The following is a 27,057-nucleotide window of genomic DNA, read 5'->3' on the forward strand; positions in this document are numbered from 1 at the left end:
TTTGAATGCCTCCAAATGACTGGAGGACCACATTTCCCTAGTGGAGCTGTATGATCTTAAGAACTATTCTGTTTTCTCAGCCAGGTGTGGAAGAGGGGTGGGGTTGGGATCCGATCCTTTAAGAGGTCGCTGAAGCCTGTGACTCCCAGCACACCTCTTCATGATGGGTTTTGTTTGGCCTACGACTGCGACTGCTCTGGCTTCATATACCGCTGTAGTCTTCCTCTTCGTGTGAACTGTTCACGTTCTGTGTGGTGGTTGAACTCAGCCACAGGTATGAGGGAGGGTATCAGTGCAGCGGGTACCAGAACAGGCTGTTTAGCTGCCTGTTTTCTCAGAGATGATAAATTGAGAAAAAAAATTTTCAATATAATTTCAGGGGCGCCTGGCTGGCTCAGTCTAGGTAGAGCATGCAACTTGATCTCGGGGCCGTGAGTTCAAGCCCCATATTGGGCATAGAGCTTTACATTAAAAAAATAAAATAATATTTCAGCTAATTTACCTCCCAAGCTCTGTGGGTTGTGCCCCTCAAAGCCCTGATGTGGATTGGTGTTTGTTTCCTAAAAGGTGGTGGGGGAAGAAAGGTGTCCGGTAGCCTATTCAAAGGTTCTCACCCCTACCCTCTTTGTATGTTAAGAATCTGCCTTCCGGGGGCACCTGGGTGGCTCAGTCGTTAAGCGTCTGCCTTCGGCTCGGGTCGTGGTCCCGGGGTCCTGGCATCGAGCCCCGCATCGGGCTCCCTGCTCGGCCAGGAGGCTGCTTCTCCCTCTCCCACTCCCCCTGCTTGTGTTCCCTCTCTAGCTGTCTCTCTCTCTCTCTCTCTCTCTGTCAAATAAATAAAATCTTAAAAAAAAAAAAAAGAATCTGCCTTCCGTCCTTTGCAGTCCACTTCAGCTCCTCCTGCCTAAACGCTAAAGGAGTTGCTTGTGCATTTGGAATAAGCTTGGGTTAACATGATTCGATTCCAGTCCTAACCCACTTTTTACTTGAAGCCCATGCTTCTTAATATTAACCACCGCTAACATTCAGGTTCTTTGCCCAAACCTCTGAGGCACGCAGTTATGTAACCCCCATTTTTATAGAAGAAGGGGCTTGTAGAGGTAAACTTTGAAGTTTGTTGTAGAGATCAGGGTTATAATGATAAGCCCCTTTTATCCAATTCCCAATCCATTCAGAAAGTACCTTTCTATATGTAGGCAGTTTGGTGCTTAAGAGTTTAGATTTTTTTTTTTTTAAGACTGATTTTATTTATTTGAGAGGGAGAGGGAGAACGCACGAGCAGGGGGGATGGGTGGGAGAGGGAGAAGCAGGCTCCCCGCTGAGCAGGGAGCCCGATTTTCGGGGGCGGGGGGGCTCGCTCCCAGGACCATGACCTGGGCGAAGGCAGACGCTTAACCGCCGGAGCCAGTCAGCCGCCTCTTAAGATTTTATTTTTGAGTAATCTGTAACGCGGGGCTCGAGCTCCAGTGCGGCGCTGCTGGAGTTTGAATCCCAGCGCTGGCACTTTCTAGCCATGTGACCTTTGTAAAATGAGTGGTTAACATTGTCTACTTTTTAAGGTGTCTTTAAGATTAAATCCACATAAAACACTTGGAACAGTGCCCAGCATGAAGTAAACAATATTATTAATATCTTTAAATGCAGAGGTTTTATTTGTGTTCTGTTGGCCACATACTTAAATCATGAAACGTACCGGTGTCTGCCGGAGAAACGGCACCGTCTAGGAAGCATTTACTTCCCCGGTTGGTTTTTCTTGGTGTGTTTGGAGCGAGTGCCAAGAAGCTTCAAGTAACCAACCCCTCTATCTCCAGGGTTTGGAGGGTTCTGGAAGCAAGCGTCATAGTTCAGTGTTGCCAGGCACTGTCGGATTGATGCCTTATTCTTATCTAGGGGTCTAGGTGGCCTGCCCCCAGCCCCCAGCCCCCCTAGCTCAGAGTAGTTGCGGGGGTGGGGGGGGGTGGGGTGGCAGGCAAACAGGCTCAGAGGTTTGGGCGATTCCGGCAAGGAACGGAGCTTGCTTATCCACATTCTCACAAAGATGAAACTTGAGGGAGAGTCAGCCTAGTTCTTCCCTGTCACCCAAAGTTAATTTGGGCATCGGCAAACTACAGAAACCGGCTCTGGTACCAGAGCTCTGCGTGAAATGGCGCTTTCCATGACAAGCAGCACCCGTGGAAGTGATAGACCCGACTCCGAAAGCACTGCGGCTGCGCGCCAGATTTGAGTTCCTAGCTGCGAAGTTTAAATTTGCCCCGTGAGCATCCTGTGATAGGTGGGTACGGGGAGCACGAGAACGCGTCAGTTCCTATCTCCCCCATCCGTGGAGCCCGGGCTCTATAAAAGGTCTCCCGCCCGGCGCCCCCTCGCAGTTGCTCAGGAGCTCCCACACCGTGCACGGCCGGTTGGAGGTGAGCAACGGTCGGCCACGCTAGAGGCGGCCGGAGCAGGTAGGCACTGGTGGGGCTGAAGTGGGCACTGAAGCGGGAACGGTCTTGAAGCTCAGCCTAGTCGAGCGGACTTAATTAAAATCAGGACCGCCACAAGCCCTGACTGACCATGAACCTTGGGACGGAGATTATGGCAAAATATTTTGCCGGCTTCCACTTTTAAAAAAGGCTTTTGGAAGAAGCAATTTTAATTTTTTTTTAGCGATATTAACTCCGCTAAAGCAAAGATGAGGAATGGGGGCGTGGAGATCCCAGTGGGGGCATGAGGGAGAAGGGGCCTGGGGGAGGTGGCTTGCCGTTGGGGGGGGGTCGTCTAGGCCTGAGCAGTGGAAGGAGGACTAGCTGAGATTGCGGCGTGGGGGTGTTAGATGCCTGATCTCAGAAGGCCGTTGGGCAGACTGAGGTCAGAATAGGGGGTGGTAATGTGGGCAAATGGAGGGTGGGTAGGAGTGCGTGTGGGGGGTGTCTGATCCGCTAGCTGAGGTGAGAGGGTTGTAAGGGCCCGGTGAGTGGAGGTTTTGAGCCCGGATTGGTGTACGACTGTGGCGGGGGGGAGGGGGGGGGGCAGGGTGGCTGGGGGCGGGAGCTGGGAGGGGTGTCTGGGCCTGTGGGTCTAAGACCTGGGATTGTGAGGGAGGAGGGGGAGTGGAGGGGGGAGCCTGTGGTGAGTGGCGGTTTCGAGGCCTGATTGGTGCAACACTGGCTGGGGGTGGGGTCTGCGCCTGCTGGTCTAAGACTTCCTGGGGTTGGGGGGGGAGAGGGGGAGTGGGGGGTGGTGAGTGGCAGTGTCGAGGCCTGATTGGTGCAAGACTGGTTGGGGGCAGGGTCTGGGCCTCTTGGTCCAAGTCTTCCTGGGGTTGGGGGAGGTGGAGGGGGTGTGGTGGAGGGTGAGTGGCGGTGTCGAGGCCTGATTGGTGCAAGACTGGCTGGGGGCGGAGCCTGGGCCTGGTGGTCTGACTTCCTGGGGTTGGGGGAGGTGGAGAGGAAGTGGGGGGGGTGAGTGGCGGTGTTGAGGCCTGATTGGTGCAAGATTGGCTGGGGGTAGGGTCTGGGCCTGTTGGTCTAAGACCTCGTGGGGTTGGTGGAGGTGTCGAGACCTGACTGCAAGATGGATTGGTGTCGGAAGTGTTGGAGGTGGGGTCTGGGCCTGCTGGTCCAAGACCTCGTGGGTTGGGGGAGGTGCAGGCGGGAGGGTGGGTGTGGCGAGTGGTGTCGAGACCCAATTGGTGCAAGATTGGTTGGCGGCGGAAGTGTTGGGGGCGGGGTCTGGGCCTGTCGGTGTAAGGTCTCCTGAGGACCAGAAGGGGGCGCAGGGGGGTGGGGGCGGGGGTGAGTGGAGGTTTTGAGGCCTGATTGGTGCAAGATTGGCTGGCTGCGGAAGTGTTGGGGGCGGGGTCTGGGCCTGTTGGTGTAAGGCCTCCTGGGGACCAGAAGGGGGAGCACGGGGGCGGGGGTGAGTGGAGGTTTCAAGGCCATATTCATGCAAGACAGGCTGAGGCAGAAAGCGAGTATAGGGAGATAAAGGCATTGGGGGAGGGTGGAGAACGGTTGGAGGTGGTGGTGACCTGATCCCGTGTAAGACCAGCGGGAGGTGGATACTGTAGGGGGATGGGGAGAGTAGAGGTTGGATAGCGGTATGTAGTGGCCTGGTCTGTGTAAGACTGCCTGGGAATAGGAGTAGAGAGGTGGAGGGGTGGCGGAGTAGAGGGGTCAAAGCCTGATAGGTGGAAGACTTCTGGGGCTTAAGGCAGGAGTAGGGAGAGTACAGGTGTGGGGAGAGTGGCGGGCCAGCAGGGATGTGGGGAATGGGAATCCCTTTTGAGAGAAGCTGTCCCTGGGCCAGGGACTGAATAGGAGTTAGTACATTATAAATCCTTACAGTGGGGAGAAAATTTCTCTGGGGGTTAATAAATGAATGATTGGATTGTCCTTGCACATCTTATAATGTGGTGGTTGAGGTGACCACCATGTGCTTTGGGCTTTCTGACTGATCTGCAAAGAATCTTGCGGGGCATGGTGGGAGAGGGTGTCTCTCTAGTTTTCTCCATCCAGGAAAAGCCTGCAACAAACATTTAAATATGTTTCGCAGAGCAAAGCTTTGGCCTAAAATTAGGGTGAGTAAGCTGCTCAAAAGATAAATGCAGATTGTAGAGATGTTGGTTCTGGGGGCACCTGGGTGGCTCAGTTGGTTAAGTGCTGGACTCTTGATCTCGGCTCAGATCTTGGTATCAGGGTCGTGAGTTCAAACCCTCCTGCACTGGGCTCCATGCTGGGCATGGGGTCTACTAACAAAAGAAAAAAGAAAAGAAATGTTGGTTCTGGGTTTTGGTTTTCTTTAAAGAGTATATTTTTGTCTTGACTATAGACATGGACATGTCGGAAGAAGCAGCTGGCCAGTCTAAGATCCAGGATGATGATTGGTGAGACCTGAAAAATTGTTTTCTTTTAGTTTAGTCCTTCTTGTGTTGGCAAAATGACTTTCTCAAAAAGCGTATGTTTCTTTCATTTCGAGTTTGCAGAGTTAGTCATAAAATGAGAATTGTAAAAGGGATCTTAGAATCATATAGGAGTCCAGCCTCTTACTCAGTGCACGAATCCTCTATATAACGTCTCTCTCAGTGGCCAGGAGCACACAACTCCATGAAGCAACACAGTGCATTGTTGAACGTGTAATTTCTAGAAAGTTCTTCATTCTAATGAACTTAAAAACTTAGGTTACTTCCATCCCATTGATCACAGTGCTGTCCTCTAGAGGTACACAGATGAAGTGTTTTTCTTCTCCATGATAAGGGGGTATTTTAAGATAGTTGTCTCATCTCTTAAGTCTTCTCTTTCCTGGGGCACCTGGGTGGCTCAGTTGGTTGAGCGACTGCCTTAGGCTCAGGTCATGATCCTGGAGTCCCACATCGGGCTCCCTGCTCAGCAGGGAGTCCGCTTCTCCCCCTGACCCTTCCCCCCTCTCATGCTCTATCTCATTCTCTCTCTCAAATAAATAAATAAAATCTTTAAAAAAAAAAAAAAGTCTTCTCTCTCCTGGAACACTGCCCTGATTGCCTCCTTCACAGATAAGTGTGTAAGCATATAATATGGGAGAAAGTAGAAACCATAGAACAGAGAGTCTGGAAATAGACCCAAATACCCAAATGTGAAAATTGAGTTCATGATTAAAAAATGACATTTCAAATCAGTGGGGAAAAGATGGATTCATCAACAAATAATTTGAAGATAATTGCCTAACCATTTGGAAAAAAATAAGAATTGGATTCTTACCTCCTCTCTCCTTACAACAAAAGCAATGACACATGGATAAAATATTTAAAAATAAAAAAAGAAATCATTTAAAAAATGTTAAAAAACAGGTGGATTTCGTTTCTAATAATTTTGGAGTGGGGGAAGCCTCAGTTTGATATCAAACAAAAGTATAAAAATGACAAACTGGAAAAGTATTCACATTACTCATGATAAAAGGCTATTTTTCTTAATCTACAAAGAACTTTTACAGGTCAACAATTAAAAAAAGGCGAACCACACACATGAAAACTGGGCAAAAGATATCAGAAGGAAGTTCTTAGGAACAGTTGACCCATAGACATTAAAATTTATTCAGTTTTACATTACTTATATATGAAGAAATGAAAAAAATTTTCATGAGATACCATTTTTCATAGATCAGATTGGCAAAGATTAAAAAAATTGGTAATAACTGGAGTTGGCAAATTTGTAGGAGAACAGGCAATTTCTTACAGCCATCGTGGGAATATAAATCGGTGCAACCTTTTTGGAGGGCAATCTGGAAATACCCACATTGTAAATGCCCATGTCCTTTGACCCAGTAATTACTAGGACTTTTTCTTTCCCTGTTAGAACAATTTTATTTAATTTCTCTGTGTGTGTGTGTGTGTGTATATATATATTCACATATACTGAAATGCATAAATGTGGTTATGTCATACATTCTTTCTGTGTATTCACTCTTACTTGTTCTTGACTCCTTTGCCCCTTCTCCCATGTCCCTTTTCCCTATAACTCATTTATTTCATCACATATGGACATGTACAGGCTGATTTGGTCTTTGTTCAGTTCTGGGGAAGAAGGATGAATGACTTAATTACTAGTCCACAGAGAAATACATACAAGGATGTTCATTGCAGCATTGTTTGTAATAGCACAAATTTGGAAAGAGTTTAAGTGTCTTAAGGGTGTAGTTGAATGGATTATGGTTCATCCAAAAAAGCGTGGTAAGAAATGTTGTTCTGGTAACGGAAAGGTAAAGTTAAACATGAAGTTAAAAACTACCAGTGGCTGAACAATCCATGTAGCACAGTACTATTTATTTTAAAAGATGTGTGCACTTGACTTGTGCTGGTATGTGCTTATGTTTAAGAGCTTTCTAGAAGAATAAATAAGACACATTGTTTATTCCTGGTGAGTGGGACTCTTGAAGGAACAGGGACAAAGTGTTCCTCTCCCTCACTCCTCTTTTCAGTGTTCTTTATCACTCAGAAAGCTATCTGGTGAACATAACACTGATAGTCATTAAAATGGAAGGGGGGATTAGCAAAAGAATGCAGCAAACAAACATTGGAAAATACACATCTTAAGTAATAAAAAGAAATGCGAATTTCAATGTTATTTACCTACTAAATTAGCAAATGAAAAAAAATTATCCTATTATAGTAATGTTGAACTGTATACTGCTCTAACCCTTTGAAAACGATTAAGCAAATGTATCAAGAGCTATAAAATTGGTCATACCTTTGATGAATTTGACTTTTGGGAATTAACTTTGGGGAGATCCACTTTATAAAAGTAATTAAATGCACAAAGATGCTCGTTGCAGCATTCAACTGAAAAATTAATGTGTGTTATCAAAAATGCAGAGGGTAAAATTCCAAACTCTCTCCCTGACCCTCAGGCACTTGCCCCAAATAGGGCCCTTGGTGGATGGTTGGCATTAGTTCTCCTGAGAAGTAAACAGGCAGTCTGCTTTATTAGCCCCTTGCAAATCTGATTAACAGGAGTCCTTCCTCTAGCATTTGATGAAGCATTGAGAGACCCCAGTTCCCGAAGCTACAGCTGCGAAGACCAGATCCTAGAGTTCTGGGTGGAAGATGGCTCTTGAGGCTGGATAGTGACCGGCCAGGCTCTCCACCCACCCCCACTGCAAGTCGGGACCATTAACGTTTCAAGATCTGGGCACTGTGTTTTCATCAGTGCAGATGATGCTGTTTTTTTGTGTGTTCGTTTTTACTTTGGGCTCACTCTGTACCTCACATAACCTTCACATAAGGCTCACATAAACTGGTCATGTGTAATTTTTTAAATGGAGAACATTTAAAGAGATCTTTAAATGGTGAGATCTCGTAGGCAAAGTCTTTTAAAAACAAGGTTCTACGGGGGTGTGAGTGGGAGGGTAGAAAATAATAAAAGGGGTCCTCGGAACCACTTTTTGAGATTCGTTCATTCTATTTTTCAGCCAGATAGTCGAGTACTGACTTTGCACTGAACAGTGTGAAACAGGTATACTTCCAAATCCTTGTATGGCTTACTGTCTGGGATGGGAGATAGAAACATATAAGCAAGCAGTTACGGTGTAGTGTGATAAATGCTGTGATGTGGGAGAGGTATGTGATTCTGTAGGAGGGCAGACATTATCTTATTTTTCGCAGTAGCCCTATGAGATAAGTGGTTCTTTTTTTTAAAGATATGTTTATTTTAGAGAGAGAGTGGGGGGAGGAGCAGAGGGAGAGGGAGAGAGAAAGAATCTCAAGCAGACGCCCCTCTGAGCGCAGAGCCCAACAGGGGCTCGATCTCAACGACCCCAAGAGCATGACCTGAGCCGAAATTAAGAGCTTAACTGACTGAGCCACCCAGGCACCCCAATTCTGAGACTTTTTTCCCACAGTTTCGAAATTGGGATCCATCACACATTTGATAGCATGTCATCCCTTCCTAGTGTTTTTTTTTTTTCTTTCTTGGAGGTACATAGGTCTCAGATGAGATGGAATGTATTCTAGAAGTAGAGCCAACAGGTCTTGCTGATGGATTGGATGTGGGAGGTGAGCGAAAAAGAGAGGAATCAAGGATGACTCCTCTAAGTTTTTGGTTTGTGTTACTGGGTGGATGGTGGTGCCATTGACTGAGATTGGTAAGTCTCCTATAGGAACAGGATTGAGGGAGGAAATCAAGAATTCTGTACTGGCTATGTGACGTTTCAAATGCTTAGTAAATGTCCAAGAGGTCACGCAAACAGTTGGAGCTCAGTGAAGAGTTTGAGGCTGGAAATAGAAAATTGGGGGATTTGGGGTCTTAGAATAGTAGAATGAATGATCCGGGAGAGAGGGGACAATAGTGCAACACAGAATGGAAAATTGCAGGAATAAAATCCTTGAGAAGGCGGGAGGGGGATGAGATCCAAAGTGCAGGGGAGGGTTTGGCCAGAGACAGGGGTAGGAACATTGTGTTCATTGTTAACTGTAAAGACATAAGAGAATCGGGTGTAGTTGCAGATAGGACAGTAGATTCCCTGGTGGGAGGACGTGGCAGTTCCTGTCTGATGGCTTTATTTTCCCGGTGACTTATGAGACAAGGTCGTTAACAGAGTGAAGGAGGTTTCCACAGTTTGAAGGCAGAAGGACGGCTGAAATGCACAATGCAAGGGGGAGGAGACGGGTTTTCATTGATCAACGAAAGTCCAGTTAGTAGGCTCTGGTGGCCTGGCCACTGACTAGCCTTTTTTCAGCCCAAGATGCGTTGTTTTGTTAATACTACAAGACGGATGAGCAGAAATACCGTATTTTAAAAATTACCAGGGGCGCCTGAGTGTCTCAGTCAGTTGAGCCTCCAACTCTTGGTTTCAGCTCAGGTTATGATCTCAGGGTCCTGGGATCGATCCCCACGTCGGGCTCTGTGCTCAATGTGGAGCCTGCTTAAGATTCTCTTCTCCCTCTGCCCCTCTCCACCCACCCCCCACCATGCGCACACACTCTCTCTCAAATATATAGATAAATAAAATCTTTAAAGAAAGAGAACCAAGGTCACGTTTTGACCAGTACCTGGGAAACCTCACACCCAGCAAGAGTTTTCTTTGCTGATTAAGAAAAAATTTTGATGCTGAAACCAATAATACATTATATGTTAACTAATTAAATTTAAATTTTAAGTAATTGGAAAAAATTTGACGTCCACTCCTGAGTAAGTCCAGTGTACAGTGACAGATACATGAACAGGAAATTGAACCAAGGGGGTGAGTCAGCATGTGTCTTGAAAAACTGAAAAATAGTATCGATCCAATATTATAACCCAATATAAAAATATTATCAATCCAATATATTATCAATCTAATAACCAACCTCAAGGTTAAAATGAATGCCCTGAAGAAGTGGTGAAAGTTAACTTGATATATGTAAGACCTTATACATAAATCCTTATAACTATTAGGTTCACCTTTAGTACTTCTGGTTTCCTCTCTGAGCTCTGTGTCACGCTAACTAATGCTAAGATAACCTGTGATTAGGTCCTAGATTGTAGCCCGGTGCATTATTGGGGGGCAGAGAAGCAAGAGGTCCCAGCATCATGGTTCACTGCAGGGAGCAGCTGTAGCTGGGCAATCACCCTTCGTTTGCTTCCCAAGAAATGGATTTCAGCATTTGCCCATTTAGCTAGACAGCAGTCCCAATAAATAGGCCCTCTTCAAGCCAGTAAAGCCCTAAAAGGTGTCCTTGCTCTTTTGTCCTTCTGATTTTTAGCTGTAATCTCTTCATCCTCGAGTCCTTTCACGTGTGGCCCCTTTCTCAGAATTCACTTTCATATCTTTCTTTTCCTCTTTTTCTTAAAGATTTATTTAGTTATTTTAGAGACAGAGAGAGTGCGGATGGGAAGGAGCTGAGGGAGAGAGAGAGAGAATCTCCGGCAGACTCCCCACTGAGCATGGCGCTCGACTCATGGGCCAGATCTCACGACCCTGAGATCATGACCTGAGCCGAAACCAAGAGTTGGACGCTTTTTTTTTTTTTTTTAAGATTTTATTTATTTATTTGACAGAGAGACACACAGCGAGAGAGGGAACACAAACAGGGGGAGCGGGAGAGGGAGAAGCAGGCTCCCCGCGGAGCAGGGAGCCCGAGGCTGGACTTGAGCCCAGGACCCTGGGATCATGACCTGAGCCAAAGGCAGACGCTTAACGACTGAGCCACCCAGGCGCCCCCTCACTTTCATGTCTTTAAATAGAAATAAATCACTTGGCACAAAACAGGCTTCTCCCTGGTGCTGACGGTACTCAACTAACATTCTTCCCCTGTCTTCGATTCTGCAGTAAAGACTGAGCAGCTTGTTGCTCCTTTTTCTTCACCTCCCCTACTGTGATCTTAATTTCATAACTCCCTAAAACTTTTTATGCATATCAGAAAGTCTGATGGGTGGTTGTCTCCGTGTGAGATTCTGCCTGTGGGCTTGCATACGCTATGTTTAGTGGCCTTCCTTTATAACAGTGTGTATCTCATTTTTTGCAGTTGCATTCTTACTGTGGACTCAAGCGGTGATGAAGAATTTGAGCCCTGTAAGTAGCGTCCCCCCAAAGCAGTAATTTCCGTTTCAAGGCGTAACTTAACCCTGTCTTTGTGGAGATGACTGAAATGTGGTTTGGGACAGCTGGTGTGAGCCGGTCCTGGGTTTGTCTCCTGTAGGGACTCTCTCCAGATTGATGAGACAAAGACCATTTCCCTGCTGTTAGGAGCAGAGACAGTTCTTTGGGCTTGTTTTGCAGTTTGCTACCTTGACCTTTTTCATGCTAGGCCTCCTGACTTTTATTTCCTCTCTAGCTCACATGGGGCAGGGTTGGGGGTATATAAGTCTCCCATGGATTTTAACCAGCCCTAACTTCTGGACTTGGGCTTGAGGGAGTTAAAGATGTGGGTAATTAGGTTTTTATCCTCCTTCAGATGCTTCCTGAGACCCTCTTTCTTTCTCTGATTTAGTTGGAACCAAAAAGAAGGGGCAGAAAGGGAACACGAGGTGAGTAGGAAAATTAGCGAAATTTGACGTTTGTTGAAGAATGATGTTGTGGGTAAGAAGTTTTATGAATGAACGTCACATTTCCTCTCTGAGCACTATGTTCAGGGTCATAGTGGGTATCTGATCTCACAGCCGGATTCAGAGTATTAGATCTTTATGCCAGGCGTGTTATCTAATTGTTCAGTTTCTTCCTCGGAACGTCTTTGTGATTGATTCGTCCTCTAATTTCCACTCTCCACTCTTCAGGCCCTTATAGACCCACGTGCCAGACTGTAGGAGGTGCTAAGAAAATTGACTGGAATAAATCCAAAATAGGATGTTAGTTAACTGATGTTTCCACATTGACTCCTTGAATTACCATAGTGGGTTTGTTGAGGTATGATTTACATAATGGCAAAGTTCACCCTTTTAGGTGTACGGTTTGATGAAATTTGACGAAGCTATATGGTAGTGTAAACATTACCACAATCAGAGAGGCAATGCAGGATATTTTCCTCACCGTCATTTACATTTTATTTTATTCTTTAATTTTTAAAAAAAGTTTTGTGTTTTGACAATACTTTTATTTTTATCTTTATTTATTTATTTTTGTGAGTAAAGCAATAGAAGTTTATTAAGTGAAGACAGAAAAAGCTCTCAAGAGTGAGAGGACTCCCCACAGGGTTGCCCTATATTTTTATTTTTTATTTTTATCTTTTTTAAGACTTTATTTTTTTTTTAAGTGATCTCTACACACAACGTGGGGCTTGAACTTACAACCCCAAGATCAAGAGTCGCTCGCTCCTTCGACTGAGCCAGCCAGGTGCCTCTATAGTACTTTTTGTTTGTAATTTTTTAATTTTTAATTTTAATTCCAACATAGTTAACATACGGTGTAATATTAGTTTCAGGGGTACAGTGTAGTGAGTTGGACTTCCGTATGTCACCCGGTGCTCATCACGTTCGTCATTTACATTTCAAATGCTTTATCGTGGTTTCTTAGTGGTTTCCAGTGTTATACATAATAAAGTCCTTATTTGATATAATAAAGTCCTTATTTGATAATACATTTAAATGTCCCATTTTTAAATGGAAAAATTGGTTTCTTCCTGCCTCCACTAGATAGATGTCGAACAAATACATTGAGAAAATCTGTTTTAATGGGCCTGCTGGGAATGCCCACAGGTCTTGGTCCAGTCCCTGGAAGCTACTATAGTGGGATATTGGAGGAAGGGTGGAACTGGGGAGGAAGGGGAAGAGTTCAGTTTTGGGCATGTGGAAGTGGAGGGGCCCATAGGCAGGGCCGATACTCAAGACATTTAACGACCAGTAGAGTACAGATGGGGACAGTCAAGATGACTGCCCGACCCGTTGGAACAGACCCCATCAGTAAACAGCAGCTAAGGCTATTCCTGAGCGTGCTGCCAGTCAGCCCTACCCATAGGATACCCAGGTAGGAAGCTGGAACTGTGGAGCTGGAAGTCAGGTGCACGGTTGGGCTGGATATAATGGCTTGTGCTGGCGGATAGGTGACGGCCACGCAGTCCTTAGGAATTGATCAGCTTGGTGTGAAGGCACTGTGGAGAAAGCCTGGGAGTGAGCTGAGGAGGAGTGGTGAGTGAGAAGGAGTGGATGGAGGGCGGGAAGAGAACCGAAACGGAACAGTAACTTGGAAATCCAGAAAAGAGTTTTCAGGAGGGAATGACCAACAGGAGAGCCAAGGCCCCTCAACCTGGCAGCTTAAACGTGGTGAAGATGAAAAACGGAAAACCAGGAACAACGATTGAGTAGTTCCGAAGAAGGGGAACAGAGTTACTGTGGGGAATAAGCCAACAGAACATTTCCAGGTGCTCATGTTCATGGTAGAGGAGTCAGGAAAGGCTGTGAACAGAAGACCGTGGTGCTGACGTTTCTCTTTTGTTTTTCCCTGTCTCCTCACTCAGCTATGTGGTGATTGACTCGGACTCTGAAGACGAATACTGCAGTGATAAAGTCAGAGCTTACATATCTGACATAAGCAGCAAAGGCAAGTATACTAGTAACCGAGGGAAGTAGCTGAGCTTGCAGCCCCATCACGTGGTGGCGTCGGGTTACGCGTCAGCAAACGTTTGATTCCGGCACCCACTTAGGAGCAGGTGCTGCCATTTCTTCCCTCGTGGGTGCTGGATGTGGTTATGGCCGGATTCCCCACACACACCCCCTCCCTGGTGAATTTCCAAAGACAGCAGCAACTGTTCTCGGCGCTTTAGACCTTAACCATCCCCCTCCATAGAGTTCTGACCTGCCTATATATAGGGTCCCCCCCCCCCCCGCCACCTATACATAGGGATCGGTGGGGGAAGAAAGTCAGGAACTGACACTAGGAAGGTATGAACGCTACTCTGCTACTCCACCCCCCCCACCCCCCCATCCCTGCCACTCTTTTCCTCCTTCTCTGTGTGGGAATGACAAAGAGAGGGAAGGTGAGAGGCTTGAGCTCATTCTTTCCAGCCTGGTGGAGACTTAGGTGGGTGATGGTGCTGAGTCAGCCCACAGTGACTTCTCCGGGAAACCCTTGCTTTCTCCAGCTAGCTGTGAGTCTTTGCCTTTCACCATTCTCCGCCTATTTTCTAGAGATTTCTGTTCTTCTCAGAGCCCATCGCCCACAGCTGATCTTTGCACCTTTGGCTTCAGAGGCTCTTTTAAAAACCTTTCCAGAGGCATGAAGCTATACTCGTAGTTCAGAACCTGTTCAGTGGGGGTGAAACGTAGGAAGACTAGGAGCTTCTTCTTTTTTTTTTTTTTTAAGATTTTATTTATTTAATTATTTGAGAGAGAGCGAGAGCAGGGGAGGAGCAGAGGGAGAGGGACAAGCAGACTCCTCGCTAGTGTGGAGCCTGATGCGGGGCTCGATCTCACAACCCCTGAGATCATGACCTGAGCCAAAATCAAGAGTCGGATGCTTCACCCATTGAGCCACCCAGGCGCCCGAAGACTAGGAGCTTCTTAACCCTCAGGGATGGTACTTTTTTGATCCTTGTTCGCTTAGTACCACATATAGGGCATGATACCTAGGCCTTTCACTAAGGTATCAGCACCTTGAAGGTACTGGCGACTTCTTTAGTAACTACCAAAGAGCTACCATTGGCCAGATTCCTGGCTAACCTGGGTTATCAGAGCAGGGAAAGGAGAGGTGGCTTGGAACCCTAGTCTGCTGTTTCACTACCTGTCCCCTCTCATTGATTTTTCCTCTCCTCTCTAGCTCGGAGTGATTGTGCCTGAGTAGGACAGAGGTCCAGGTGCAGAGTAGGGGGCATGACATGACGAGCCACTGTAAGGGGCCAAAGGGAGCCCTAAGAGAGGTAGCTTTAGAGTAGGGCATGAGACGGGACGCCTGGGTGGCTCAGTTGGTAAAGCGTCTGCCTTCGGATCAGGTCATGGTCCCAGGGTCCTGGGATCGAGTCTCACATCAGGCTCCTTGCTGAGTGGGGAGCCTGCTTCTCCCTCTGCCGGCCACTTCCCCTGCGAGTACTCTCTCTCTCTCTCTTAAATAAATAAATAAATAAATAAAATCTTAAGAAAAAAATAGAGTAGGGCATGAGAGACAGCCAGAAAGCAGTTCATCACCATAGGTGACCACTTGCTGACTCGTTTCATCAGAAAATCCTTATTTTTTTTTTTTAAAGATTATATTTATTTATTTGACAGAGAGAGACACAGCGAGAGAGGGAACACAAGCAGGGGGAGTGGGAGAGGGAGAAGCAGGCTCCCTGCAGAGCAGGGAGCCCGATGTGGGACTCGATCCCAGGACCCTGGGATCATGACCTGAGCCGAAGGCAGTCGCTCAACCGACTGAGCCACCCAGGCGCCCCTATCCTTATTTTTTTTGAGGAGGAACTTTGACCTGAGGCTGCTCTTACCTTTCTGACTGGTGGACTCTTACCTGTGGGCGTTTATCCCCGTAAAGGAGAGCTGGAGAATGCTCCAGTAGGACTGTCTTTGTAGGTCTCCCTACTGTTCTCCACATGCCACTTCTTTCCTTCTTGTCATGAATTGAGGTGATGTTACAGAAAAAGGGCTTGAACACAACACTTCTGAGGTCACTTCTAACCTTTGTCAATGTATAGTCATTGTTCTTTTGTAGATTATAAGCAGTGGGCCCCTCCCCCTCCCCCTCTCTGTTTAAAATTTCAACTTCAGTTGAGAAATCTTTAAAATTTCTAGGAAGGATGACTTTTTACCATAGCAACACGCACTCCTTTCTCTTTCTTTATTGCATATCCGAAGTTCTTTGATAATGAAGTGATAGATGAGACTCTCAAAGTTTGTGATCCCAAATCTGCAAGTGCAGGATAAAGACTTTTTGCACCGTAAATATATTGTCACATCTTGCCTGTGCCATGGTTTGTATATATATTTTTAAAGATTTTATTTGTTTATTTGACAGAGAGAGAGAAAGAGAACAAGTAGGCAGAGAGGCAGGCAGAGGGAGAAACAGGCTCCCCGCCGAGCAGCGAGCCAGATGCTGGGGCTCGATCCCAGGACCCCGGGATCATGACCTGAGCCAAAGGCAGCCGCTTAACCGACTGAGCCACCCAGGTGCCCCGGTTTATATATTTTTTTACATCCAGAACCCAAGGAACCTGGAAGGTGAGCTCTGAACAGACTCCAGAGAGCGTGTGTGGTGGTAGATATACCACGCCTCATTTCTAGGTGAAGGGACCCTTGGCGAACATTCCAAATGTTCCCAAGGCTTCTCAGTGCTGGCATGAGGACTGACCTCCTCACGCTTACATCAGTGGCTCTGAGAGCTTTGCATTTGTGGACTAGTTAGAAAATTAAATTTTGGTCGCTATCATAGAGTTGCCACTTTTTCATTTGTCTAACGATGGGAATAAATTCTAACTAACATGTGCTATCGCCATAATTTCATAAGGTAAAGAAACCAAAAGTTTAGGGAGGATATACTCTCAAAATAAAGGACAGTCCTTTAAATTATAGAGATTGAACTTGATAGGGGAAAAAAAAAACCACTTTGTTTTTCTGATTTATTTTTCTGTGGACCAGAGAAAACATACAAGTCTGCAGAGCTGTGTTTGGGAACTACTGAGCACCTGCAGTGTGCGACTTAGAGAATGTGATTTGAAAATTGCCACTGGGCTTGGATTGCTATTTTATCTGTTACTGCTCTCAGTAAAGTAAAAAAGTTATGGAGCGAAAACAATCTGAAATAATTGATTCTTCTTTTAATTTTAATTTTTAAAATTTTTTTAAGAAGATCTTATTTGAGAGGGCGAGAGAGAGAGCACGAGCACAGGGAGCGGCAGGCAGAGGAAGAAGCAGGCTCCCCGATGAGCAGGGAGCCCGATGCAGGACTCGATCGCGGGACCCCGGGATCATGATCTGAGCCGAAGGCAGACTCGTAACTGACTAAGCCTCCCAGGCGCCCCTATTTTTATTTTCTTATTTTAAATTTTAGTTAGTTAACATACAGTGCACTATTGGTTTCAGGAGTAGAATTGAGTGATTCATCACTTACATACAGCACCCAGTGCTCATCCCAACAAGTGCCCTCCGTAATACCCATCCCCCCACGCACCTCCCTCCATCAATCCTCAGTTTCTTCTCTATCCTTAAGAGTCTCTTACGGTTTGTCTCCGTCTCTCCTTTTTTTTCTTTTTCCCCTTCCCATTTGTTCATCTGTGTTCTTTAATTCCTCATGTGAGTGAAATCATATGGTATATTTCTTTCTCTGACTGACTTGTTTCACTTAGCATGATACGCTCTAACTCCATCCACGTCAGAGAACAGTATGGAGGTTCCTCAAAAAGTTAAAAATAGGCCTGCCCCATGACTCAGCTATGGTATTTACCCAAAGGATACAAAAATACGGATTCGAAGGGGTACGTGCACCCCAATGTTTATAGCAGCCTTCTCAACAATAAAATAACTGATTCCTAACTGTGATTCGTGATGTCACCATTTCCAGCTTGTTTAATTTGTGCTCAGTAATCTGAAGTTGAGTGTATGGGGTGGGCGGAGGGAGTATATTTATGTGTGGTTGTGTCTCTTGAATTTCAGATGAGATTCTGGATGTGTTATCCAATACTGAGGAGCAGCCTCCTACCAAGGAGCCTCCAATACTTATCACTGATGATGATAGTGATTTTGAGGGCCCTGTGCTCATAATAGACGAGGATTCGTGTGATCAGGGCCCAACTGCCCCAAAGGAAAAAGAGATGGAGGTCTTCGATGTCTCCCAGCGCAATTCATCTCACGACGTTGGTGAGCCGAATCTTGGTGAAAATGTCGGCCAGCCTGCGAACGGCACTGAGGCTGCAGTGGAGATTGCCGATGAAGAGCCTGCACCTGTGGTGGAACAACCACAGAAGAGGAAGAGTAAGACCAAGAACGTATGTGTGACACCCAGTAAGCCGGGCATATCAGGTAGGCCCGACCTCCTGAATCCGCCCCGCCCACCCCGCGTGCCAGCCACGCCTGCCTCGCCCTTTGCCCTGGACATGTCTGTCCGGTCAGGTCGGCCTGTCCTGCCTACCGACCTCGGGCCATCTCAGCAGCTTCCTAGTGGCTAAGGGAGACAGCCATCCCAGGGAAAATGATCTTCTGGAAATGGGGAAGGAACACCCGTGTCTTAGGAGTCGCACTTCCCTCGTCCTGGCATGCTTTCTCTCTGTGCTTTTTGTCCTGAGGAGATCCTGTTCTTCTTGGGACCCAGCCCAGTTGTCGGTTCCTGTGGGAAGCCGGACGTCAAGAGACGCTCTTCCCTCCTGGGTCCTCATAATTCTCAGACCCCGTCTCTGCTAAAGCACTTACCCAGCTGTCTGACAATATGTTTCTGAATCTGCACCCCGCCCCCCCCCCCCCCAGTGGACAATGAGCCTCTTGATGGGAGGACTCTTCATTTTTAAGTCTCTCCCAGGGTCTAGCCTGCTATCCGGCACATAGTAGATGTTTAATACTTCTTGTTTTTCAATAAGTCAATGGATGACACTACTCTTACGGAAGTCTCTGACTAGAGGAGTGAACAGTATATGGAGGCTAAGCAAAGATGGATAGACTGGGCGTGTATATCGAGTGAAGGTCCTGCCTAGGATCTGAGCCACTTCCTTCTTATTTTTTTTTAAAGATTTAATTTGTTTGGGAGGGAGAGAGGGTGAGGGAGAGACAGCAGCAGCAGAGGCAGAGGGAGAAGCAGACTCCCCAGATGAGCAGGGAGCCCGACGCGGGGCTCGATCCCAGGACCTCGGGATCACGACCCAAGCCGAAGGCAGATGCTTAACCGACTGGGCCCCCCAGGCGCCCCTGAGCCACTTCCTTAGAGCTAGTGTGTGAGCTTTGCCACACTGTTCCTTATGCCACCCGTGCCTCAGTTGCCCCCACAATCTAACCTCTAGCGGCAGGCTCACATAACCTCGTTATATAGTCCTTGTACCTATGACAGACTCCTACCCAGCTTATTCTGCTGGCAGCCCTGGGATTCACGTAGGGAGACTCTGTCTCACGGACCGATGGAGAGTTTGCAGGCTTTAGACAGGCAGTTACCTTTTCTAGATGGTGCTCTGGGTGTGGCTGTGGGGGCTCCCCCTGGGTGCACCTTTCTGCCAGTTGCTGGGTGGGCCCAATTTTCAGGGTCCAAACAAACTATTCTCTTTTCAGCTGTGAGAGTCTCCAAAAGGTGTGCGCCTTCAAAGAAGAAGCCCGGTGCGGGGAAAATTGAAAAATGCAAGACCGGGTACGTGCTGTCCGTGTTCAACTGCACGGGAATTGATGGTACCGTTGTCCCGTCCGTGTTAAGCGGCCCACGGGGCATGTGGGAGGGTCTTCAAGGGCATGAAGGAGTCCGGTGGGGGAGGGGGAGAAGGCTTCCACCCCTGACTTGGGAGGGCATAAGTTGGAGAGCGAGGAGGAGGAGGCACCCCACTGCTCCCCACCTCCCTCCGCCTCAGCAGAGCCCTGCGTGGGCACCCCACAGCAGCCCACGGCAATCCCCGCGCTTCCCCGGGCTGGCCGGAGCCCTTTGGCCCCCACGTCGGCTCTGGCCTTTCCTTGGTCCTTAAACTCAGATCTGCCTTGTTGCCAACAGTTGGCACGAAACCAAAGCAATCCCAGCGGAGATTGAGGGCGGGGCGGACACGTCCCCATCCGTTGGAACTGGGGGGAGGGCAGTCAAGATGGTCTTCCAGGTTTTTGCGGTGCTTTGGCTGCATCCAGTTACTCCTACAGCTTGTAGATGTTCTTGCACATTTCAAAAGCTTAAACATTAGCGTGAAATAGATGGCTCGGGGTTCCTTTATTTTATATTTAGCTACACGGAATTGATCCTGAGGACAGCAGGTCATTTAGACAAAAGACATGTCCATTCTTTAAAGGACGCCAAAAACTGACGCTTGTTTTCATTCAGATTGCAGGAAGTTCTGACCTTTCTGCTTAAAAAGACGATGTAGTAGGGCATAATATTCTTCATTCTTCCTTGCACTCAGGAGTAATATATACTTACATCAGAATTATCTTATAAGACAAGGAACGTATTTGAAGGACTGTCTATTTGGGTTTGTTTGGTTGGTTTTTTTTTTACCTGTACTTCGGAGCAATAAATGCACCTTAAGGGGAGCAGAAGAACGATGTGTCAGGCACGGGGGCAACAGAACCCCTCGAACCTGAGCTGAGAGGCTCTCTGCTTCTGCACTTCTTGGCTCGGTGAGGTAGCTCACGTAGTTCAGTGTGTTCTCTCGCAGGTGGATCCCCGGTCAGCCAAGGGTCTTCTCTGGGTTCCTGCCTTTGCCTCGGTGTCTTGGGTAGCTCCCAGGTCGCTTTGCTGTGGTGTGACAGAAGAAGGCCCATGAGCCGCCCCGTGTGTCGTCGTCCTCCGCATCATCCAAAGGGGGCTAATGTGTCTGGACTCCGCACAGTTGCCTTGGCGCTTCCTGTGGCAGTCTGTGGGCTTCCTGTTGTGCTTCGCCTTGTTCCTGTGTAGGCTGCTCGCTGGTCATGGTGTTTGATGTACCCATTTGGGGTCTTGCTTGTTCCTCTGATGTGGAGATGCTCTGCCTGCAAGCGAAGTGGCACAGACATCGAGGGGAAGGCGGGCCAAGCCACAGGGCCTGCTTGACATAAGTGCAAACGAGGGGGGGTCCCCCTTCTCTGCTGAGGTCTGCAGATGGTTTGGGTTTTCATCTGCTACCTTTTTGGATGCAAATTTGCTTTCAGAATGAAGTAATTTGAGGCAGACCGTGTTAGTCACCAGTCTGAGGCTCTGGGGGTGAGGACCCTAACTTTAGCTGCCTTGGCCTGGTTTTGTTCTGATTTCCTCTCCCCACCCCAGCCCCCTCACTGATGGCTTATTTTGTGACTTCGGGGTTCATGAGTGTCCCGGCAAAATCCCCATCTCAGGAGTTCTGTGAAGTCAGAAACTCAGCTTATGTGTGTTTGCTCCTGTTTTTATCTTTCCAGCTCGGTAGGCTCATCTCTTGGGACCTGTGGGTGGTTGTAGCCAGGATAAAAGGGTGAAATGAATTATTATAAAAGCGTGAGTCCTCCGTGTGCTTAGCACTGTCCTTTGTGCAGTGGAATTAGGCCTTGAAAGATGGGGCAGCGGTAGGGGTCTAATGGGAAGACCCCGAGATTTGGGTCCAAAGATCCAGGGTCTCTGTGAACTTTGGGGAAGTCGCCTAACCTCGGACCTCTGGTTTCCTCATCTAGCCAAGTGGAGATCATGAGAAGAGTAATCGCTTCTTTGGAGGGGGGTTGCGAGGATTAAACAGGATAGTGCAACAAGAAGTTCTCTGCAAAGGAGAAAGCGCTACACGGATGGTGGTTCTCAGGAGACCTGGAGACGTGGTCATTCTAGGGCTCAGGGGCAAATCGGTTGTGCCCAGGCACGAACGGACTGCAGAGAATCACAGTTCTGTCCAGAGAACGTTTAACTTGCCCACCTTGGCCGCAGTGGAAATGGTACCTGGAGACAGAGGTTGGGGCCCGATTGACCTGGGCCTTGAATGGCCAGGCCACACAGTGCCAAGTCGGGGAGGGACGGAATTGGGATGTGACCTAGGAAAATGAATCGGAAGTGTGGGGTGGGGGAGAAAGAAAGAAAAAGGGCCTGGAGGGAAGGAACACAGGGGAATGCTGTAGCAGCAAGGCCTTGAGGGGAGGAGATGAACTTGAACTAGGCTGGTGACCGTGGGGTGCGAAGGAGGGCTGGCTGGAAGAGATGTGAAGGAGATCGCCGTCTTTGAGCCTGTTTGAATATGGGGCGAGGGAGAAAATGGACTTTAAGATGTCTCTGAGGTTTTCAGCCCGGTATAACAGAAGTCCGATAACTAAACAAACTGAATGGAGGTCGTACTCAGGTTAATCAGTTGGCAGCTTGGACCCGGATCCCCCGGGAGAGAGATCGAGACTGTGGATACAGGAGTGGGATCACTCCTGCTGAGGTTGAAGCCATAGGCTTCATATCTCTGAGAAGGCAAATAGCGAAAAGAAAAAGGCTATGCGTGGAACTTTGGGGAATGCTCTTCTACAAGGAGCTGGAAGGAAGAGGGACCAGCACGTTTTCTGAGTCTCTCTGGATATGACCCGTGTGTGTGCATTTCTCTTACCTCTTCCTCCATAGCTGCACGTAACTCAGCTGAACTTACCTTTGCAGGAAAGTGATGTGCAAAATACCTGGATGTTTCCTGCATGACCTGGAAAACGCAAAGCAGTATTCTGGAAGGAAATTCAAGCAAAATAAGGACAGCCTGGTTCAGAAAATCTACGCCCTGTTTAACAGCTCGGTGTTTGATAAAAAGGTACCGTCGACGAATAAGCATTGGATGAGCACCTGCTGTATGTCTGGCACTCTTGGGTGCTGTGAGGTGTGCGGATGTGTTAGCTGTGTATTTCCTGCTCTGGAGAAGTGTCAGTTTGGATGGAGAGGTGATGCATGCGTAGGTGAAAGAAATAGAGCATGTTTGTGGGTAATCACCTATGGTACAGACTGTTACCAGTACAGGAGATCAGCAGAGGCAGAAAAAAACCACTGAGAGCCTGAGTGGTCAGGAAATAAGGTTGCCTGCAGGGAGTAAGACTTCTGGCTCTTGAGGGATGGTAGGCAGAGAGAGCAGCAATGGGCGGGCGTGGAGAGGGCATGTGTTGATCCTTGACTATCTGGAAAGAGAGGCTTTATGTTGAAGAATAATGGGAAGGAGCTCTGTGAGCCTGGACAAGTTACTTGGCCCTTCTCTGCCTCAGTTTCCTCATCTGCAAAATGGGAACGATAATAGTACCCACTACTTCATAGAATTATTGTTTTTTTTTTAAGATTTTATTTATTTGTCAGAGAGAAAGAGCACAGGCAGGGCGAGGGGCAGAGGGAGAGGGAGAAGCAGGCTCCCCACGGAGCAGGGAGCCCGACGCGGGGCTCGATCTCAGGACCCCGGGATCATGACCCGAGCCGAAGGCAGACGCTTAACTGCCTGAGCCACCCAGGCGCCCCCACAGAATCATTGTTAGGCTTAGGGAGGGTAATACACGTAAAGTGCCTAGAACAGAGCCTCGGCGGTTCTTGGGGTTTTCAGACTCTATTATTTCCGCTGACACAACCTTCTGCAGGGAAAGTTCTTAGATCTTTCTGAGGTTCCCCAGCCTTTGGGGATGTCACTCCTCATGACAGTTGGTGTTACATCACATGGCTGATGAGGGGACTGAGGTGCACGTGCAATTGCACCTCCACGCTCTTATGCTCAGGGGGAGGGGGGAGGAGGGGGCTCCAGCTCCCGCCTTAGCAGGTCTGCACCTCTCTCTTTGGCTGCCCCTGACTTGGGTCCTGCATGCGTGCGCTCTCATCCGTCTCCCTTGTATCCTGATGGCCTGTGTGTTGTTTTCGCCTGGGCTTCAGCCTGGCTTTTATTCTCCCCAGAATGTTTAGATTTGCAGAACTCTTTTCTTAAGGTTTTATTTATTTATTTGAGAGAGAGCGAGCATGAGGAGGGGCTGAGGGAGAAGTGGACTCCCCACCGAGCAGGGAGCCCGATGCGGGGCTTGATCCCAGGACCCCGGGATCACGACCTGAGCCGAAGGCAGACGCCCAATGGATGGAGCCACGCGGGCACCCCTGCAGAGCTCTTGAGTGAGCAGTCTTTGGTCTCCTTGAAGCTGCTTGCTGACTCACTCTGCTGGCTGTTTTGTCCTCAGCTGCCGGAGAAAATAGATATCGGCTGGAATAAAAAGATGCTGAGAACTGCTGGCTTATGCACCACCGGCGAGACCCGTTACCCGAAGAAGCAGCGTTACGCGAAGATCGAGATTTCGCTGAAAGTCTGCGACTCTGCAGGTGACGGTAGCTTCCCTCCTGTGCCCTTTCCTTGTGTGGTGACTCGTAGGGACTGCTATTTCCTGGCAGCCTCTGCCACAGCTTTACCTGTCCTTCCTGGGTAGATAGGCCTTCTGCGCCTTGCTCGGGGGACATGATCTTTTTTTTTTTTTTTAGAATTTTTGGAAAGCATTTATTTATTTCTTTTAGAGAGAGTGATTTATTTCTTTTAGAGAGAGAGAGAGCACGAGCAGGGGGAGAGGGAGAGAGAGAATCTGAAGCAGACCACGCTGAGCACAGAGCCCGACGTGGGGCTCGATCTCATGACCCCGAGATCGAGACCTGAGCCAAAATCAAGAGACCGACTGAGCCACCCAGGCGCCTCTGCTCAGAGGACATGATTATCAGATGTCTCTCCAGCCCCGAGAATCCAGCGTGGCCGTCTTTCCGTTAGGCTAACTGTCTCTCAGCAGGTAGCTCCCTGTTGCTGGTGGCAATGTCTGCATTCACCCGGTAACTGAGGTTCAAGGTTCCCCCCCCAAAAGCTAGCCAATCACCAAATCTTCCAAATGACCCTCCTGTCCTCGGTCCTTTGCCTCCGCCCAGGTGTGGGGCCCTGTCACCTCACTCTTCATCTCCATTCAGTCTCCAGCGCGCCACCATGCCGCTTCCTGCTAAGCCACCTGGGGCTGGTGTGTGGTGGGGCGAGAGTCTGGGGGTGGTTGAGTGGCAGACCGGAGGGAATTGGTTCAGGTGCTCATGATTTCTTTCCATCCCTCTTCCAAGACCGTCTCCGGGATACTTTGATCCATGAGATCTGCCACGCAGCCTCCTGGCTTCTCGACGGCATCCGTGATTCTCATGGTGACGCATGGAAGTATTATGCCAAGAAATCGAATGTGGTGCACCCGGAGCTGCCCATGGTCACTCGTTGCCATAATTACAAGATTAACTACAGGATCCATTATGAGTGTACTCAGTGCAAAACCAGGTAAGACCCTCCGCCTCCGACTTTCTTCGGTTACTTTTCTGTTACGGCCTCCAGCCCAATGGCCCTTTGTGATTTTGTAAGTCCATGGCTGGCCGACGTGAGGAGTAAACCTTCTCTGCTCCTTTGCACGTCTTCTTTCTCCATGCTCTCCTACTTGGAGCCGGCCAGAGAGTCTTGCTTTGGGCCCAAGGCCAGCAGCTCTGAGAGCACGCTGAGGTACAGTGACTGATCTCTTTGCTGTGTGGTGTCTCTTTCCTCATTAGGGTCGGCCGCTATACCAGATCCTTGAACACCGATCACTTTATCTGTGCCAACTGCAAGGGGCCTCTGGTCATGCTGCCACTAACTCGCAAGGATGGAAGCCCCATTGCACCCCATGTGAGGCCCTTTGCTAAGTATGTGCAGGAGAATTATAGAACGATTAAGCATGAGACGGATGGGATAAGCCATGGGGATGTGATGAGGCAGCTGAGCAAGGATTATGCCGATAAGCAAAGGCAGGATCGTTGAGGTTATCTGGGGGTGTATTTCTGTGGGCTGAGCCCCCCCGCCTGCTAAGAAGTTTCAGAAAAATATCTCTGTTTCTGATAAGCGATGAATATTAGGAATAATAGGATTTAAACTGTTTCTTTATAGCCTCATACTGTTAATGATGATTGTTCTTAAGAAAGGATTCTGTTGCTAAGCGATTTTGTGCCCTTGACGGTACTCACAAGCCCTTTGGATCCACTCTGGGTATCAGTTAGTTTTAACATAGTTCTAACACGTAGAACACAATGCAGACACAAACTGTGTTTTCAAGAGGGGCAGGTGGAGAGAAGGAGAAGGATGCTGGGGGGTGAACCAGTTTTAAAGGCAGCACTCCAAGACCAGGGCTGCCGGCAGGTGGAACCTGCGAAATTTACCTAGACATAAAAGACAAGCATATTTCATGAATTCAGCTGCTCTTGAGATTGAATAAAGCCGCACTGAGCCAATGTAGTTGTTACTAAGACAAAAAAAATAAAATGTTTTCTGCGATTTGCTTATTAACGGGGTCTGTTCATTGACAACCTGTGCCTCACGTAGAACCGGCCCTCAGGTCTTTCGTCCAAGACCCCAGACCTTGGAAGTGCTCCAGAGTGTGTCTGCAAGAGCACTCTCCATTCTGGGCTTGTCTAGGAATTTTGTGACTGCCCGTAAGCACTTCGGCAGCCTCCCCACTCCTGGGAGATAGCCGGGATGCAGACTGGGGTCAACGTTGTATGCATTTCCTACTGCTGCCCTAACAAATTACCACAAGCTTAGTGACTTAAAACAACACAGATGGGTCATCTTACAGCTTGGGAGGTCAGCAGTCAGACGCGGACCACACTGGACTGAAGTCGAGGTGTGGGCAGGGCTGTGTTTCTCTCTGGAGGCCCTGGGGTTTGGGGATCCGTTTCCTCGTCTTGTCCAACATCTAGAGGTCACCTGCATTCTTTGGTTTGTGGCCCCCTTCCATCCTTCAAGCCAGCAACATCTCCCTCTCTCTCTGTGTCTCTCTCTCACCCTCCCTCTCCCTCCTCCTCCCTTTCTTTCACTTTTAAGGACCCTTGTGAGGCCATTGGGCCCACCTGGATAATCCAAGAGAATCTTATTTTAAGGTTTGCTTCTCAGCCACGTTTTTGCCATGGAAGGTTAGCCTATTCACGAGTTCTGGGGATTCGAGGGTGGACATCTTGCTCGGCCTGCCACAAACATCGAGACTAATCTAGCATCACTGGACATCACTGATACCTTCTGTCCTTCTTCCTTCCTTCCATCCTCCCGTTATTTCGCAGATGCTTCATCTTTTCGTGGCTGCGAACTGAAGCCTAACCGCAAGTTTAAGGGATTGGGTGTGGGCCCAGGGTACTATGAGCTTCCCTAGCTAAATCCTCAGGTTCCTCCTTACCAGGCCTGCTGCCTCCAGCCACGTTTGCAGTCTTGGGAAAGGCCCAGCTGACCCACGAAACTGGATCATGGCACGTTGGTGGCTTAATGAGGGGGAACTGACAGCGCAGTGGTTCCTACTCTTGCAAAGGGAAGGTCTTAACCCACTAGCCCTGCCGCCTACCTTTCTGGGGAGCCCCGGTCATTTCCTCTACGTGCTTCCACCTCAGCTGTAGTGCCCCCCCAATGCCCCCAGGTGGCTTGTGTGCTAATGACTGTTAGCAAGCCATATCCGACCTGGGTGCTTTGCTTCGATCCAATGTCATTATCCCCGAAGGAGCCCGTACCCCCTCTCACGTGAACAGCTGGCTGCGGCCTTCTAGCAGGATCCTCGGATACCATCACTTGATCCCAAACCAACTTGGAGTCTCATTATTTTCAAC

At 48.2% G+C, this 27,057-nt stretch overlaps 1 protein-coding gene across 2 annotated transcripts; it reads left to right on the top strand.

Moving 5' to 3' along the window:
• The first annotated feature begins 57 nt into the window (after window positions 1–57).
• On the top strand, window positions 58–26,289 carry GCNA (germ cell nuclear acidic peptidase). Of its 2 annotated transcripts, none has more exons than XM_064574243.1 (11): window positions 58–274; window positions 4,813–4,867; window positions 10,958–11,004; window positions 11,423–11,459; window positions 13,382–13,464; window positions 17,499–17,864; window positions 19,095–19,170; window positions 22,084–22,228; window positions 23,613–23,751; window positions 24,517–24,721; window positions 24,985–26,289. In XM_064574243.1, the coding sequence occupies exons 2-11, from the start codon at window positions 4,815–4,817 to the stop codon at window positions 25,229–25,231; spliced, it is 1,398 nt and encodes a 465-aa protein (XP_064430313.1). In that variant the 5' UTR covers window positions 58–274; window positions 4,813–4,814; the 3' UTR covers window positions 25,232–26,289. The 2 variants fall into 2 exon arrangements, with proteins under 2 accessions (XP_064430313.1, XP_064430314.1); XM_064574244.1 differs by lacking the exon at window positions 58–274 and adding an exon at window positions 1,386–2,272.
• The last annotated feature ends 768 nt before the right edge of the window (window positions 26,290–27,057 follow it).

This window comes from Mirounga angustirostris, unplaced genomic scaffold (assembly GCF_029215605.1).
Source record: "Mirounga angustirostris isolate CCGP_5_RB_7025 unplaced genomic scaffold, mMirAng1.0.hap1 SCAF_11, whole genome shotgun sequence".
In the NCBI taxonomy this organism is placed as follows: domain Eukaryota; kingdom Metazoa; phylum Chordata; class Mammalia; order Carnivora; family Phocidae; genus Mirounga; species Mirounga angustirostris.

Coding starts and splice junctions, on each gene's coding strand:
- GCNA (XM_064574243.1), top strand. CDS start 4,815: ATGGACATGTCGGAAGAAGCAGCTGGCCAGTCTAAGATCCAGGATGAT. Junction 11,460..13,381: donor GGGCAGAAAGGGAACACGAG/GTGAGTAGGAAA, acceptor CTCCTCACTCAG/CTATGTGGTGATTGACTCGG. Junction 24,722..24,984: donor TGTACTCAGTGCAAAACCAG/GTAAGACCCTCC, acceptor TTTCCTCATTAG/GGTCGGCCGCTATACCAGAT.